This window comes from Haemaphysalis longicornis, unplaced genomic scaffold, assembly GCF_048455015.1.
Source record: "Haemaphysalis longicornis isolate Haplotype H1 unplaced genomic scaffold, Haemaphysalis longicornis Haplotype H1 scaffold_4, whole genome shotgun sequence".
Taxonomy (NCBI): domain Eukaryota; kingdom Metazoa; phylum Arthropoda; class Arachnida; order Ixodida; family Ixodidae; genus Haemaphysalis; species Haemaphysalis longicornis.
In genome coordinates this window covers 10761561-10778309 of record NW_027526361.1, presented here as the reverse complement: position 1 = coordinate 10778309, position 16749 = coordinate 10761561, and the positions used below count along the sequence as shown (strand labels likewise).

The following is a 16749-nucleotide window of genomic DNA, read 5'->3' as shown; positions in this document are numbered from 1 at the left end:
GAGCGCTAACTACCAACAAAATGTATTTGGAAAAAACCACAATATATACATGCCACGCTTTCTACTTGCATACCACCACACATGCGCAGAGACACTTATAATCGCCTGAGATAACTTTTTGAGAAAGGGATACAATTCGGAACAATTTGCTCCCCGAAGAAGTCAAGCAGTTGTTCGGTAGCCTTGCCCCGTCTGTAGGCCACGGCATTAGAATTTGCAGAATTTTGAAGGCTGAGTGGAATCGCCAAGCACGTTTCTACAGAGAGCTCCTGTCTTCGCAACTGCTACACACCTATGGGGCCTGGAAAGCTGGGAGGCATCTTCGAGAATGTCTACGCATCGCAAACCAGACGACGGAATTCCTGTGGACCTTTGAACTCACGCAGCTAAGGACAGCCATCCAAAAGTCTCGGCCAACGTCCAGGTGTGCCGTTCATCGAATGAAACCGATAGACTTGCCTCCGTATGTTGAAGATGTCCTGTCCTTAGGGGCGAAGTTTGCTGTGGAACCGAGGCGCTTGGCCCCTGAGTTACTTTCTTTGGTGCATCACGTGTCGCGGCATGCTGCTGACAATGAGCATAACCGATGCATCTCTGAAGGCGTCGACGTGTTGTCCCGCTGCAGGCCGGCTCCCTCCAAGTTACCGGTAAAACGTGTTGCTACATTTTTAAAAGACCACAGCATCTCGGTTGTTCCCGCCGACAAAGAAGGGGGGTTTGCTGTTATATCTCACGACCTGTTTCGTACAAAGGCGGATGCGGTAGTTTCCTCTGTTTTTGGGGTTCACGATAATGTTGTCATTTCTAGAGTGAAGAGTGAAGCCAAAAAACTGTGTAACAAGCTAAATTTAGGCACAGTGGTCAACCACATCACAAATTCAAAAAAAGATTTTCTTGGTGTGTTTTTCAGTGCCAAGACACACAAACCTGATAGACCACTCCGAGTTATAGTTTCCGAAACGGGCACATGGCAGAAATCAATAGCATCATTTTTACAAGAGAAGTTGGGCATTTTAACCTTTGACGATCCCTTTCTTGTAAACAACTCGGAAGATATTTTAGACTTCCTGCATTCTTGTTCCAAACAAGCGCTCTATGCCTTTTCTCTAAATATTAAAGACCTTTATTACTCTTTGCCACATGACAAACTGCTTAATTTTATCGAAAGCTACATTGACGAGTTCGGTAGTGTCCCTTTTCAAAATGCCGCAGGGGTGTCTGTTAGTGGTTTTTTAGAACTTTTATCGTTTTATCTACGTTCCACTTTTATTCAGTGTGATGGTAAGCCATGCCTGCAACGTGAAGGAATATGCATTGGCTCATGCATTGCCCCGATTCATGGTGATTTGTTTTTATCCAAACTATATAATATTGTGGCCGGCCACCTTGACAGCATGAATGTTGTTCGTGTGTTTCGCTTTGTGGATGATTATTTGTTCTTCTTAGATTGTAATTCTGATGCTCTAGAATGTCGCGCCCATGATGTGTTATCCATTGTTAAAGAAAATTTTTGGCCCCTCGAGTGTACGTTTGAACTTCCGATTAATAACTCAATACAGTTTCTCGACATAAACTTGACATTTCACCCAGATCCCACTTGTTGGGCATACCAACCAAGGAGCAGCAAACCACTCCTCCCCTTTCATTCCGCGCTCTCAAAATTGGTCAAGAGGGGAATCATAAACATGTGTTTTAGGAACGCTATCAAGAAATCGTGCGACCATTCAATGGCTACCGGCCTCCGTCAACAATCGCAAAGATTGTCCAACTCGGGGTATCCGGCTCTGTTGCAAATCGCTGTTGCTGAGTCCCTGCTAAAAAAGTTGCGAGCCCGAACGCAGGGAGAGCAGTCGGCCTCACTCGAAAACAGTCCAAAGTATGCGGTTATACCTTACTTCCACAATATTTCCCACAACTTGAAGAAAATTGCTGGACGTACCAATATTAGTGTTTTTTTCTGCCCCAGAGAAACTGGGCAAGTTATGCATAATGAGCAGTCCCTGGGGTCTACGCTCTGGCCGTTGCGGTATAAAACATAAATGTAAGCGCACAACATGCACAAAAAACGTGGTATATGAATTTCCTCTTTCTTGCGGCAAACGTTACATTGGGCAGACCGGTCGCTGTGTTAATGACCGGCTTCGCGAGCACTCTGGCAACGTCAAAAACGGGAGTGGCGGATGGTTAGCGCATCACTGTTCCACGTGTCACGCAAACCGCAATGCGAACCGCTCTTCGACAAATGCATCATAATCGGCAAGAATAAAGATAGATTAGCAAGAGAAATTATAGAAGCTGAAAAAATAGATAGGTTGCAGTCTCAATGCGGGAGCACACCACCTGTATCCCTTTCTCAAAAAGATCTCTGTTATCTCAGGCGATTATAAGTGTCTCTGCGCATGTGTGGTGGATGCAAGTGGAAAGCGTGGCATGTATATATTGTGGTTTTTTCCAAATACATTTTGTTGGTAGTTAGCGCTCGTCCTGTTGTCCCCTTTCTTTGTCCGTGCCTAATTTGCGCTTTCAGTTCCAATTATGCATTACCAATTAACAGGCCCAAACCATGACCCTTTTAGGCTTAAGTAACGTTTTTTCTACGTAGGAAACTTTTGCGTATTCCCTTCGGAGTCCTTCACAGATAGTACGAAATACTCTTTTTTTTTCTCATGATGAAAATTTATTTAAGAACATTTCAAGCTTGTTGAAACAGTACCTCTTCGTTCGTACTGTTTCCGCTTATGGCGCCAATCATCTTTTTCTTCGACGCGTCTAAAATTGTTATCACCATCTTAGGGCAAATTGAATAGTTGTAACTATTTCGTCTGATGTCAGAACACTACGACGGCACAGCTTTTAAGCAATTCATAAAGTTTTTATATTCTCTGTTGATGTAAAGATGATATTTATTCCGAAAATACATCCCTCGAGTTTGCGCTGCAGGGTCGCATGGTCTATCCTTGCCCAAAAGTTGCGCCAGAAAAGCTATCGACGCTCCAGTTATCATTCTTGGGTGAAATTCATGAGAAAAAATACGCGTCTTTTGGCGCAGTACTAGTTTTCTAATAAAATACAAGATGGAAGGCGGCTATTTCTATTTTCAATGTTCAGTATTTGGTCAATTGGCTCCAACAGGGGGGTAAGGCGCGAGATATAAGAATTATCAGAAATTCGACGACTGCACCGATTGACTTTGCTCTCACTTTTGACTTTTCTTAGCATTTGCAAATTTACATTGTTGGCACCACTTCAAATGACACAATGACACGCTTGAGCGAGACTGGGTGCCGAGGCAGGCTAAAAACCTGCCCAAAGCATGAATACCTGAGCACTGGAAACGCTGAAGTACAAATATAGGAATCGTATACGTCACCACAAGCGTATTTCTTATAAAACTGAACCGCAGGCCTAAAATAATTAGTAACTGCAAGCACCTCAAAAATTTACACCGGGAAACGCATTTATTTGCCATTCCGGCTACCTGGTACATTTAGCGCCTCAAAGTACCAGCACTACACTTAGCGCCGACAGATTCGAAACACAGTAGAGTCTCGTTAATACGATTCGCCATAATAACGCATTTTTTGGGGCTAATACGTTTTTCTTTTCATTCCGGGCCCACATTCCTTTGAAATAATGCATTTTCGTGCGTTTAATACGATCACGGTTTTACAGAAAATTGGATCATACGACCGGGAACGCGGATCTTGGCTTACATGTGTAGAAATTTTGGCGTTTATTTGCATTCTAAGAAACCAATATCTGCACGTTCCAGAGCCGCTGAGCCCGCGGCAGCGCCGGTTTTGCGGCGGAAACATCGCTGGCAGGCGTGGCCGCTGCGTCCAATGATGATACGTCAGGTGTTGTGCCGCGCCATCTAGCGAAACGTATCATAATAAAAAAAAAGGTGCGCCATGCTCTCGGCAGGCAGCGACTTCTCTTCCAGACTTCTCGCCCTCCGTGCTTTTCACGATGTTCTTGGTTCTCTTTCTGCCTTGTTGCTTTGTTCGGTGGTGCTGCTGTGATTGATACGCTTTTTTTTATTCTACGCTGGCTGCCTTGTTGCTGTGCGCGATGGTGCTACCAGGTTTGTGACAATGTCGAGAAAACGCAAGACGCTCAATTTAAAAGAAAAAGTGAAAATTGAACGCGAATTCGAAGAGAACCCGAACAGGAAGCCGTGGGCTTGCGGGCGAGCTTGATTTTCCAGTTTCGAAGAGCAACTGCGAAAGAATCTGCAAGTTTTCGGCACCTGTGTAAAACAAGCGCGAGGTGCGAAGCATCAGCAAATGTAAGCCGCCCTGCTTACCTGCTTCAAGGAAGTTAGAGCGGCTGGAGTGAACGTCGACGGGTCAGTCGAACGCTAAAATGCTGGCAACATCCTGCTCTTCTTGGACATTGAAGACTTACAGCATCCGGCGGCGGGGTTCGCCGATTTAGGCCGCGACACGAATAGTCGTACAAAACTGCGTCCGGGGAAGCCACAAATACCGGCAGTTTTTTTTTTTTTTTACGTTTGAAAAGAATTTACTCCTGGACGTTGAAATTAAGAAATCCGAGCACAAATTGAGCAGCCACTTCAATGTTGCTAAGTAAAAGTGAGTTGCTAACGGAGCATGCATATTTCCCCCTTTTTTTAACCTTTTTGGATGTTACGATTTTCACCTAATACGTTTTATTTTCCGATTCCCGTGAAAAACGTATCAACGAGATTTCATTGCATATGGAATAGCGATAATGCTCGCAACGCGCGTACGCTGAAATGAAGTGGCGAAGGGTACGCTGGCAAGCGGACCCTTCTCCGTCACTTCCTATATATCTTAGTTAGAGCACCTTTTTCGCCTTATCCCCGGTTTTATTGATATAGCAATTGGAGGGCTTTATGTGACCGATATCAGGAAATGGACAATCTGGCGCTTACGTGCCCAAAAACGTCGGGGCAACGAGACCACAGGCTAATGCTCCTCCCCGAGGCTATATCCCGTCAAGCTAAGCCAGTGTAGATCCAATAATTCGCTAAGTGTCGTCAATATTTCATAAAAAATAAATCAGAAACACAAGGTTGAAAGCGGGCCTTGCAGCCATAATGAAGAACGTATGAAGCAAAAACGAGGAATTTCCATGGTTCCGAATGATCGAGGCAACAGCATAGTTAGGGCATCTCTGTGGAAATTTATGAGCTCCAAACCGAGACGTGGTCTGAATCCTCGTCGACATAAGAGGATCCTGAATGACGCCTTGGGGGTGTATAGAGGAGGTTATCGTTGTGCAGTTACCTGGAGATGACCACGGTGAAAATGAGAGGTGAGAGAACGTAATTGCTGCAGAGCGCGATCTACTCCACTGACTCCCCGTCTGATACGTGATGAGCATTGATGACCTGACCAGGATCTAATTCAGATCAAACCGAGCCGGTTCATGTTCTGACAAGCTCACGCAACGCACTACAGAAACCCTCAGCGCTTAGCCCATATGCGCTTATTTATTGAAACTAACGATAAACGAACCCATTTGCTTCTGGAGTCATGTCCCATTCGAAAAAGGCTGCAATAGCATTTCTTTTTTCGTTAATGTCAGGAAGCTCCTCAACAAGACTTTAAACTTGAAAGCGGCCATATCAAGGGGGCTTCCGCTCAGCGACGCGCTTTTCATTTTGCTTCCACGCACCTTCGAACCCAACCCCTAAATCACAGGAATCAAGAGGGATTTTTTCCTTCTATTACTTCCCGCAACACCCTTCATTGGACATCGAATATTTACTTTCCTTTCCCGTGATTCCGCTCAGCTTGTTTTTATTCGCTGCATATCGCATTCTGCACCTATCCTCGCCTCTGATACCGCAGCGCTCAGCGGGCGGTCGTCCTCAGTTCGGCGGCTTGTGCTGCTGTATAATTCAGAGACGAGGAGAAGCCGATTTTCTCCGGGCAACCCTGGGCTGCTTCCGCCACCGCCCAATCGCTGGGCTCCCGCCTGAACCACCGGAGAAGGAACGAGCTGCGGACACCCGCGACGTTTTACTGAAGCCCTGACGCAGCCGCAAGAGCTTCTACTCCTCCGTCTGCTCGCTGTTTTATTTAACCTCCTTCGAACTCCCGCCATCTGTTTCTTTTTGCGTCGCACGTATTTTCAGTTCCTCGCAAGCTGCGCGTGTGACGGAGCGTTTTCCCGCCACGGAGCACTTTATCGCGGGGTTTTCGCGCCGCTTTCTGTGTCTGTCTTTTTCGTTCTGTCTTCTTCGTACCGCCGATCACGGCTGAAGACCAGCCAGCTCGATAAGGATGGAAAATGTGCGGGGGCACTTCAGCGCAAAACTTGGAGTCAGAGTTTCTGCTCAGCCGGTTGTGCCTGAGCAAACGTAGCCACCCGAATTTCGCTCGGATGGCAGAAGGGGGCAGAAGGGAAAAAGACGATAAGATTTTTTTCTGTTGCTGACTCTGACTGAGCTTTGGTGGATCCCCTTCAGTGGCAAAGTGCCAAGTGAACGGCAAGTGCCGACTTCCGCAAGAAGATGTAGAAAGGAGAACCTTGTAAAAAAGGAAGCGGTGCTTTCTTTGCAGTTATCGTCTATTTAGGCTGGGGTAAATACCCAAACTGCTCTTCCCGAAGTCCTGTTCTTTCTCTATTGCAGTTCATCGCGGCTCTCACCTGAACAATTTAGTATTTGTTCGTCTCAATACTCTGCATAATAAGGACAAGTTGCAAAGGTTTCTTTTTGTCTGCATTGCACCTGAGCCGTAGTAGCGCCTTTTCGACATTGGCATGTCATTTTTTGTTCATGGTGCCCGGGTTCGGTTCGTAAACTTCTTCTTTGCATTTGAGTAGTGTTCTCGCTTTTATGCTTATAGCTTTGCAAGTCGTAATCGGATAAGGAACAATTCAGTGCGCAGCGCTTAGAAGACAGATGAGGGAAGAACAAACACAACGCTTGTACATTAGGTTCTCCCAAAATACATTTAAAGGATACACCTGAAGGCTGCGCATTGAATTCAGATTGCCTGCGCTTCTTAAACGAACGAGCAGTCGTCCTCCTAGCTAATTCTCTCTTAGTTAAAGTAGGATTTTGCTCGTGCTTTGTGTGCTCGCGTCCAGGTGTGATTACGAATCGATGACAACCAGAAAAAAAAATGACAAAGACTCGCAACATCTCAAATTCTGCGTTTGTCTATCAGCTATCTCATCCTGTATCTTTCATTCATTATTTTTTAATGGAAGTTAATGCTTCATCAAGGTTTTCATAAAACAAGCGCTTTTATTGACGTAAACCATTTTGCAGGCAAACATTTTCAACCACTGTGTGCAGCTGACTCAAGTAATTTTTGCCAGGCTAAAAAACAACGAATGAAGCGGGATATTGGGTTTCACCCTCGCTGCTATTGCAACAAGGGATGTAAATCCCAGACGCACGCACCTGAGTACGGCCAGACACAGACGCTTAAACTTATGCGTATTCTTGCCAACATTCTGCCTGTATTGCTGCTTCAATCTTTTAGTCGTGCTGTAAAATTATTATTTCTTTGCAAAGTTTAGGTGCAAAGTAAAGAAAAATCAGGCATCCCTCTAACAACGACGAGGATTGAACGCGAAGCTTTCTCGTGACGGATGCTTTGATTGCACATACTCGCAATCACACACTGCGAGTATGTGCTATTGTGGAGGTACGCACCACTTTTTTAAAGCAACGCTTTCTACCTCTACCAGCCAATGGTTCCTTCATGGCGTGCGGCACAAGAAACTCCCGACGCGGCTGGGAAGAGGGAGGGCGGTTTTAACTCACGGAGCATAGTGTAGATGGCGCGGCGAATGGTTACCCAGCGTTCTCCGCGCGCTGCTCACACCGGCAGGCGCGTCGGCGGGACGGCTTTGTCGTCTGCTTTAGCGACGGTAGTTTTGGGCCGGTTTTGGCGCAGCTTCGCTTCCATTGCGCGCTTCCGTTACACGGCTTCATTCACTTGTTCAACAGCACCTCCTGGTTAACTCGTACGCGACGGTATTAAGTGGTCGTACGGCAAAGATACGTTAAGAATTGCTTTGCAGGGCGGGAAAACAAAATGTAGAGATACAAACATCTGCCCGCTAGAGAAACGCTAACTTTTGCGCACTGCTTGCCACGAATGGGACTCCGTTTTCTAAATTGGTGAATAGCGATTCGGTTGTGTTTTTAGAGGTATTACAAGAGGCAAAAGGAACAACTGGTTCTGATAAATAGCAATTATAAAAGTTCCCTCAGCTTTCTCGCAATTCTCTAACTTACTAAACTAACCAGTTTACATCGGTATAAATGGGAATCACTAAGCTCACATGCCGAATTGTTTCGGTGTCTGCGCTTGTGTCGCGTGGTGACATGTAGCCCCGAGCTAGCACATCAGGATGGCTAGGTTTTGCTGTCTCGCCCTTCGAAAGACGCTCCTCTCCGTTTTCTTTCTGCTGATCCACGGCATGGCTACAGCGGTGGCGTCCGCCGCTCGAGCCCGGCCATGGCCGACGCTGCTGCATTCGGGACACCGCACCCGCGAATTCCAGGTAACGGCTGGCAGAATCACTGGTTGCACTCTTTGTAGAGCCACGTGTGGGAATTCAAGCGACGTCGCATGGGCGATTGTTGTGGGTGTCGTTTAAAGCTTTGCTTTCCAACCACCTTCACAGCCTGGGTTGGAGCCAATTTTTTTTAGAATACCCACCATAATAATCATCGTAGGCGTCGTCATCGTCGTCGTCAAAGAGAGTTGGCTCTCCAGTAAGGCGTATTCACGTTACAGACGCCATCAGGGAGAACACTAAAGCTTCGAATTAATGCGGCTGAGATCCACGTGCCCGGTTGAATGAGCGAATGAACTATCGCGGCCACGGTGGTTGCCTGTAAAAGGTGCACTCCCGCAGACAGGGTGTTCTTGCAAGGAAGCATACTTTAGTATGACAGCGTATCAATAGTTTTGGAGTCCAGCTGACAGCCCCCAAACAAAAAAAGAAGACTGTGTATGCGCAACCGTGTAAATGTTTTCTAGAGCGGGAAAAGGTAAATAAGTGCTCCCCGTGTACCCATTGCTCAATAACAGCCTCGTTTCCGGCTCCGTCATCTCTCTCTCTGCGTCAGAATCGTAGAGCAGTAAGGCGCCTTCAGCGGTGGGAACTGTTGCGTTCGTGATAAATGAGCGCGGCAGTGCACGGTAGACAGCGGCAGACTTTGCAAATTGCTTTGCTCTAATTCTCGGTGACCGACAGAAGGAGAGTGAGAAGGCCGCAGTGAACACGAGAGCTGCGACATCTAGCGGCGAGACGCCACGATAGCACACTGCGAGCATGGCCTCCGAGATCACCCCTCGCGCGTTTTAGCAAAACGCGCTCGGGGTGATCTCGGACGCCATGCTGCGAGTATAGGCAACTTGATGGTGCGGATGGAAACTGCCTCTACGCTGGACACCGATCGTTCAGAGTGCGACCAGGCCACAGGCCGTGTATGGGAACGACAGAGGCGGAGCTTTCTCTACGATACAGGCAATCCGAATGCGGAGAGCTGCCCACTGACGACGGTGCGAACTGGTACGCAACGCTTCACAACGTATTCGTTGTCCGTCAAGTTTCGTGGGTCTCAAGCAATTACAGCTTTCATTGGGTTTTACATATTTCAGATTACATATCTTATATTATACCTGCTGTGGTATGAATGAAAGCATAGCTTACCAGTGACGCTAGACTAGACAGGTGCAACCACACCAGGAACGCCTTCTAGGAAGGGCGCAGAATTTGGAGCTCAACTACAAAAAAAAAAAACGTTATCGGTAAAACACCATAGAAAATAATACCAAAATTGTTGCGACATCAGCACCGCTTGTACTCAGCCGAGTGCGTAGACAGACGACCAGTGACGTAGAACATAAAAATTAAGAGGCAAACAAAAACATGCAAGGCAAGAGCCCACTTGATCCGCAAGTCCTTGCCACCCAGTCCGGTCTCGTTTACTCTATTTTGCAGTCTCAAATGTGGTCCAATAGCCCGGAAGTGAGCCTATAGAAATTTTCATACCTATGGCTTCGTACATTGCGCTGACGAATGGGCTGGCAAAACGTTTCTGAACAAGGAAGTTTGCATGGCCGTGATGGAGCGGATAAATAGTCAATCGCTGTGTATGTTGAAAACGATGTGCCGGTGCTGTATAGTTGCGCAAAGATAGAGCGAACGATTTTGGGCCGATTTGAAGCAATGCGAGAGCGTTAATTATGAAACACTGAGCGGGGCAACTTCCCATTGACGATGTCTCTTTCAGTTCAGGTCTAATGAGTGGCCAATGTGAGAGTAAGTTTCATTCATCGTTTCGACTAATGCGGAGAACTGACAACAGATGGACCACGCGGGCAACAAAGGGTCTAGCGGAAGGCAGGGACAGAGTTAGAGGAAGGAAATAGCGATGTAAGAGTTGGATTAGAAAGCTCGAGAGCGAAAAATTAACTTAGGCATCGCAAGATGGCAGCGGTTCGAAGTGTTTGTGGGAGGCCTTTGTCCTTCAGTAGACATAAGTGGCTTGTTGTTATTATTGCTGTTATAATTAATATTGCTATTATTGTAGTTCTCGATGATAATGATCACAACGGCGATGATGATGATGATATTCGAGCTAGCATCAGCAAACTTCAGACAGCCAATGCTAATAAGACCGAAACAGAATAGGAGTGCACAGTACCTCTTTTCCTGGCGCTGCTTTTGCGCGTCTATTCTGTCTGCAATGACATCCCACGTACTTCCGGTCGTGGCGTATAGCCGGTAAATAAAACCTAGAATTCTGTAAGCAGCTGCGCCACTGATATTAATAGTAAAATAAGTTCACTTACCCGTTCGTAGTCTACCTTGTTATATGTGAAACAACAAAGGACGCTTCGTTTGAGTTGCAAAATAATTGAAGCTCACCTGCCCTGTCCCTCCCACCTTTCAATGGCGCGAACTAAAATAAAATTGCCTGAGGCAGGCAGACGTTGTACCGCCTACCGTAACACGTAGAAACTACCACCTAGCTAGTCGTCCCGTTGATCAACAATGCCGGTGGCAGGCGTTGTCACCTTCGTCATCCGGGTAATAAACGTGCGCATTATTTTCCGCTGGCTATCGGGGATATCACTGCCTTGAAAAGCGATAGTAGCTTTACCGTTTCTTTCTACACGGACACGCAGGCAACACTCATTACAAAAATATAGCTGTAAAATAAATAACCTGCCGTGTTTTAGCATAGAATAGGATGTTTGCCTAGTTTTCAGACAAAACCTGTACGTACGTTATGGTTCCCTAATAGCAATCGCTGTTGTAATGATAATATTTGCGAAGAACCTTGTGCAATGCTGCTCCTCAAAGGGTAACTTCATAGGGGCAAAGGGAAAATCCTGTGTAATGGGAGCATCGTTCCTCGTCAAAAATTGTTGTGAAGTGTGAGCTGCCGCATCTTCTTTCCTCAAGCAATTTTGTAAGCTGTCTTCACGGTCCCTTCAAACGAACTCTACATCAATGCAGGAGTAACTAAGTCTCGCAAGTTTCAGATTCTAAAATTCTAGTTCAGAGATAAAAATTTAGAACTCGAGCAATTGATACGCTAGCGTCAGCACCTGCAGCGAAACGTTTGAGGAGAGAGAATATGCCGCATGGCACGTACCCTGACGCACTCCGCGTTAAACTTTTGTTCTGACTTTACTCCCTGAAGTTTGAAGAATTCAAACATCAGAAAACGAGCGCGCGTAGAAACGAGCCAGGTGGGAAAGAAAAGAGGTACGAAGGGCCCGAGAGATGCATTGATGTCGGTGCAGAATTAAGCCACGTGCCTGCTCCGCCCGACAGGACTGATTAATGTGACGACGACGCACAATCCGTCTCGGCGACTCATTCTGTTTTGTTTTGTCTTTGTTGGTTTTTTGGCGTCCTCATTTCTATTCTTGTGTGTCTGTGAAAGCAAAAGGTGGGTTTCTTAGTAAATATTTATTGCTTTTTTTTTTTTAGGTGGTCGACGCAACTATTTTGCACGGGATATTTTTATGGCTGGTAATATATAAGCTCTTTCAGAGCATGTTGGACAGCCTTTTCGCGGAAATGAAAGTCAAGAATAAATTTTCCGTCTCGTTTTAAAAAATGAGAAAAGAAATATCGCTTACTTTAAACCTTTCACTACCGTTCATCTCCTTGGGTTTCTGGTACGGAAAAAGGGAAAAGGCCCGTTGACTTTTTAATGTCTAATGAGACTTATTGTTGAAAAGTATTACTTACCGCGCTGCATAGGAGCTACGTAATAGCTGAAAAATGGAAATCGCAAAGAAAAGAGAAAAGAAGTATGGGGCAATGTCGAAAAAAATAGCGGCAGTATATCTTTGTTGGGACGTAGCGCTATATGGGGCTCTGACTTGGTTATATCCGAAAATCACGCACTGGACCATGTCTGATTTCATGCACAGCAATTGCCGGGTGTGCCTTACCTAGGCGGCAAACTGAATGCCGCTCATTTCGCCGCTGCTAATTGTAAACGCTTTGCAGCGCGAATTTAAAGAAGCACAACAAATGTGATTCCGCCACATCCAGCGCATTCCTTGTTTCGTGACTCCCGAAAGATTTGTTTCCTCCTTAAGACCCTTCTATGTGAGTCTTTTATTGGGGTGGACGTATACTTAAGAAAAGCAGAAGAAACATTTAAATTGATTGATTGGAGCTAAGGAAAGTACCGCATGTAAGTGCAAGAGGTTTCAAGCAATTTCGAAAGAGAACCCCAGAATTATACCCCCCCTCCCCTCCTCCCGGACAGGCGTGTCCCTCGCTCTGAACTCGTAAAGCACCAGCGTACTCCGTGGGAGGTGATATTTGTCTGAAATCAGGCCCATTTCTTTTAACTTTGACGCTTAAAACTACTCAACTGAGACCAAAGTTGCCCCGAAAGCGACTTGCGTGATGCACATTTGCAGTTTTAGGACTTTCAAGTGAAAGTATATCGTACTACGTGCATAGTTCTTTAAAAACTTTGTACGTTTCTGCAATTGAAAATATCCTGAGACCACTTCAATGATCTTATATCACTTTATAATACCACGCACAGATAGCTGTTGTCATCTTGGATATAAATAAAGCAGGAATTTAATACATGCAATAAAAACAGCCCTTAACCTGAGCGAAAAAAATGCTCGGAAGCTTCCTCTGGAGTGCTTTGCCTTAGCAAAATTTGGGCGTTTCTTCGACAAAATAGATATTATGGCAAAAGCCTTAGATTTTTGTTTCAAGCATGAGTATTGCGAGGTATGAATAATAGTGAGTCGAAAAATATGAGCGCGAGCAGGGGAGCACGCGCCGGAAAATAGGAAACATCAACGCCGGAAAAGGGTAGGCTTCTGCCGCACTTGCAATGCGAGACACCTTCACCCCCCCACCCTCCCCCCCACAGGTTCACCCCCATCAGTATCTTTACCTCTCAATATAGGTAAAGGTATTGGCGGGGGTGAACAGGAGGCGCCTGGTAATTCCGAGCGAGCAGAACTCGCTTCGGAGAGTGCAACACAGGGGCTAGTCAAGTGGTGACCAGCGCGGCCGCAAAGTTCAACATGACATCAACAGAAAGTCCAACTAGGTTTTCGTCTCCACATCCGTAGGTAGCTATAAGCATCCCACATAATGTTTCCCGGAAGCCCGATTTCGCTTCACATACATGGAGATAATTGAACTGCCGAGTAAGGAAGTTCATTTATTAAAGACTTCACAATAAACTTTCATTTTCCTAATTTACTTTGAATCATATCACGTTATAACACCGAACAGACAAACACTTCAGAAAATGCGTACTAAATAATGAGCTCTAGCATTTTTAAGAGATCACAAGCACTTATACCTGACGCAAATGGAACTTTGTGATCGTCGGAAGAGTTTAATGAATGGAGTAGAAAAACTGAAGGCTGTGGACTGTCACAAATAGGTAAGCTTGCGGGAACAGCTCGCCATACTCATAAACTTCGTGGTTAAGTGCTGCCCGGTGCAGTTCGACGGCATAGATGGCTGAATGAAAAGCCGAAATACTTTGCTGCCCAAAGATAGAAAGAATAAAGAACAGCGCCCTAACAGTGAACTCTAACTTTCGCGCTATACTCTTCACAGCCTCAGCGGTGCAGCAGGCTCATCACGCGAAGACGAAACCGTACTTGGCGTTACTAAAGCTTGACCTGTTTACCTTTACCTGTTGCTTTCGACGCCGCGTAATCCCAAATCGATGTCACCCAACCAGGCTGTGCAGCCGTAGTGGCGGAGCTCGCGCTAAACGCCTACCGGACACGTACACCCTTTGCCAAATTTTCTAGGTCAATCCTAAGCCTTCTGGACCACAAAGACTTCAAATAATAAGCTTTTCTTTAAAATGTGACAAAATTATTTTATTACAGTAAGGAGGAAAGGCATTTTCTCTAGCTTTCCGGCATAAAACGTTTCAGCCTTGCTCGGGACGTAAGCTTGTACATTCAATTATTTGCGGCCTGTGCACTTTCGGAAAATTATGACAAAGACTGTACGTGACACGACTCACGTTAAGCGGCTTGGGATTAACTGCTCATCGAAACACGATAATCGCCTGTTCGCGTATCAGGTGCTGTACCCTTTTACTCAGGCTTGAGGGATATCAGATATTTGTTCGAGATTTTTTCGAGCAACCCGCAAGACACAATATCTGGTGTTAAATTTCACTTACATAAGGGCACGTATCTGACCATTTAAACTGGCATATTTTTTGCAACAGTGACGCAATTCTCAAGACGTTTTGGGTGATGATCTGGCAAAAAAGAATGCGAAGTCACCTGCGTAAAATAACTACATTTTTTTTTTTTCAATTTTGCCTAGTGCTGTATATATTTCGAAAACGCTAACCTGCGACATCGCGCATTCAAGCGGCATACCGATGCTCTGAGCCGATCAGCGAAATAATTAACCGACGCGTCAAAAACGTGCCCACTGCGCACTCACCCGTGGGCGGTGTAACTGCGAAGCTTCCGGCAACCGTCACCGCTGCTGCCAGGAACAAGAGCGAGCGACCCCAGACAAACACGCTGGGAAATGCGATCCTGTTCAGGGGCGACGCCAGCGTCGTGAGCGCAGAGCACGAGGACAACATCGCCGTCTGCAACACGTCGCCTCGTGCGCGACCGTCCGACGCTGCGTTCGCCTGCCCGCAGCCTCCGAGAGCCCGGTCCGGACTCAGCGTTGTGGCTCCCTGCGGCGCCACCAGAACCCCGAGTAGCACAGCCGCGATTTATGCCCCGCCCACCGCTTCTCTCTTCTTCACTTCGCGTAGCTCGCCCTCACCCGTGCCGGTTCATCCATCAACACTCTCCCTCTCCCTTTCATCCCGGGGTCGGTGTTCCAGCCCACCCCTTCCTCGCCCTCACTCTGTGACGTCATCCCTTCGGGCTGGTCGATACAGACAAGCGGCGAAAGAGGCGCGTGGAAGCCGTCAGATCCTCTGGCCAGGCTTCGCGCACTGGGCATCGCTGGAGGAGAGATCGAACGCTCACGAACAGAAACATCTTCCGAGTCCTCACAGTCAATTAACGCGCACGGCGTAAGAGCGATGTTTGGTCCTCTGCCAGCGGCGCTTAATTCTGGGCCACCGCTCGCGAAAAAGATTTGAGGCAAGCGTTTGAGGGCAAATATTCGAGCTAAACTCTCGGCTCCAGTATTTGCTGTGTGAAGGCACGCTCGATGGAAGGCAGAAAACGTGAACATTGGCTAGCGGTGAGGGGAAGAAATACGAATGTCTGAAACGCGGCCTTGTTTTAGAAAGAAAAAAATACGTTGTCCAATAAAACGTACGCTTGCTCTAAACTAAGCAAAAATCGTGCAGCGCTATACAGCCGAGAAGGAAAAAAACGAGCAACGACAAAAGCAGGCGCTTATCTATCTCGTTTTTTTTTTCTTTGTCCTCGTGGGTTTAGCGCCAGGACGCTTCTTGTTTAAGAATGAATCAACTAGCTACGCAACAAGTTTTGTTAAACCTTATACATTTGGCATTGTTAGATTTCTTCTTTCACACCCGCGACTCTTAAACCTAATTATCACGCGCCCTTCGTCTTCACGTTCTGGTTCACCCCCCTCCCTCATCAATATGCGAAAGACTCGAGAAGCTTGGAGCTGGAAGACGCCAATACGCACCGCACCATCAAGAAGTTAGCACAGAAGAAGCCATATCGTGGCGATGAATTAAAATGAACACCTATCCAAATACGCATACTTACAGCTTAATGTACCCACAACAATAGCAAACCAGTTGTCCCAATTGCGGTGGTCAAGACATTATACCATGTTACATGGGAATGTACGGATACATGGCCAGGCAGTACAACACCACAGGAGAAACAAGAGCAGTGGGAGACAGCTCATCCATATCATGTGGCAATGCCCTTGCGACTAAATCCCTCTCATCTCTTCTGAGGAGCACTGGGAGGCGGCGATAGGCAGTTCGGATGCTGAAGTCGAGCGAGGACTTCCTAACGAGCAGCTAAGATCACCCGCGCACTCAGAGCGCAAGTCACCAGTCGCCGTTAACCCAATTGATGATTCCATAAAGTTTATTCTCTCTCTTGCCAGCTCAAACCTGGAGCATCAGAGGAAACCGATTAGCCACAGTCGAGAGGTGGAAATATCCAAAGGAGTCTTGAAATGAGTTGCCCGACATAGCTCTGCACTAAATATCTGTCTTTTAAAAACGATAGTCTTTATTGGCCTATTTAAGCTCGAAAATTTTACCCTGTCTGTCTGTCGGTC

General features: G+C 46.4%; 1 protein-coding gene across 1 annotated transcript in view; it reads right to left on the bottom strand.

Moving 5' to 3' along the window:
• LOC144180269 (uncharacterized) overlaps positions 1–15217 on the bottom strand; it is a 43117-nt gene extending 27900 nt beyond the window's left edge. Inside the window, exon 1 of the mRNA XM_077708647.1 lies at positions 14953–15217. Within this exon, the coding sequence (XP_077564773.1) occupies positions 14953–15100 (148 nt within the window). The 5' untranslated portion in view covers positions 15101–15217. The remainder of the gene's footprint in view (positions 1–14952) is intronic.
• Positions 15218–16749: the final 1532 nt, after the last annotated feature.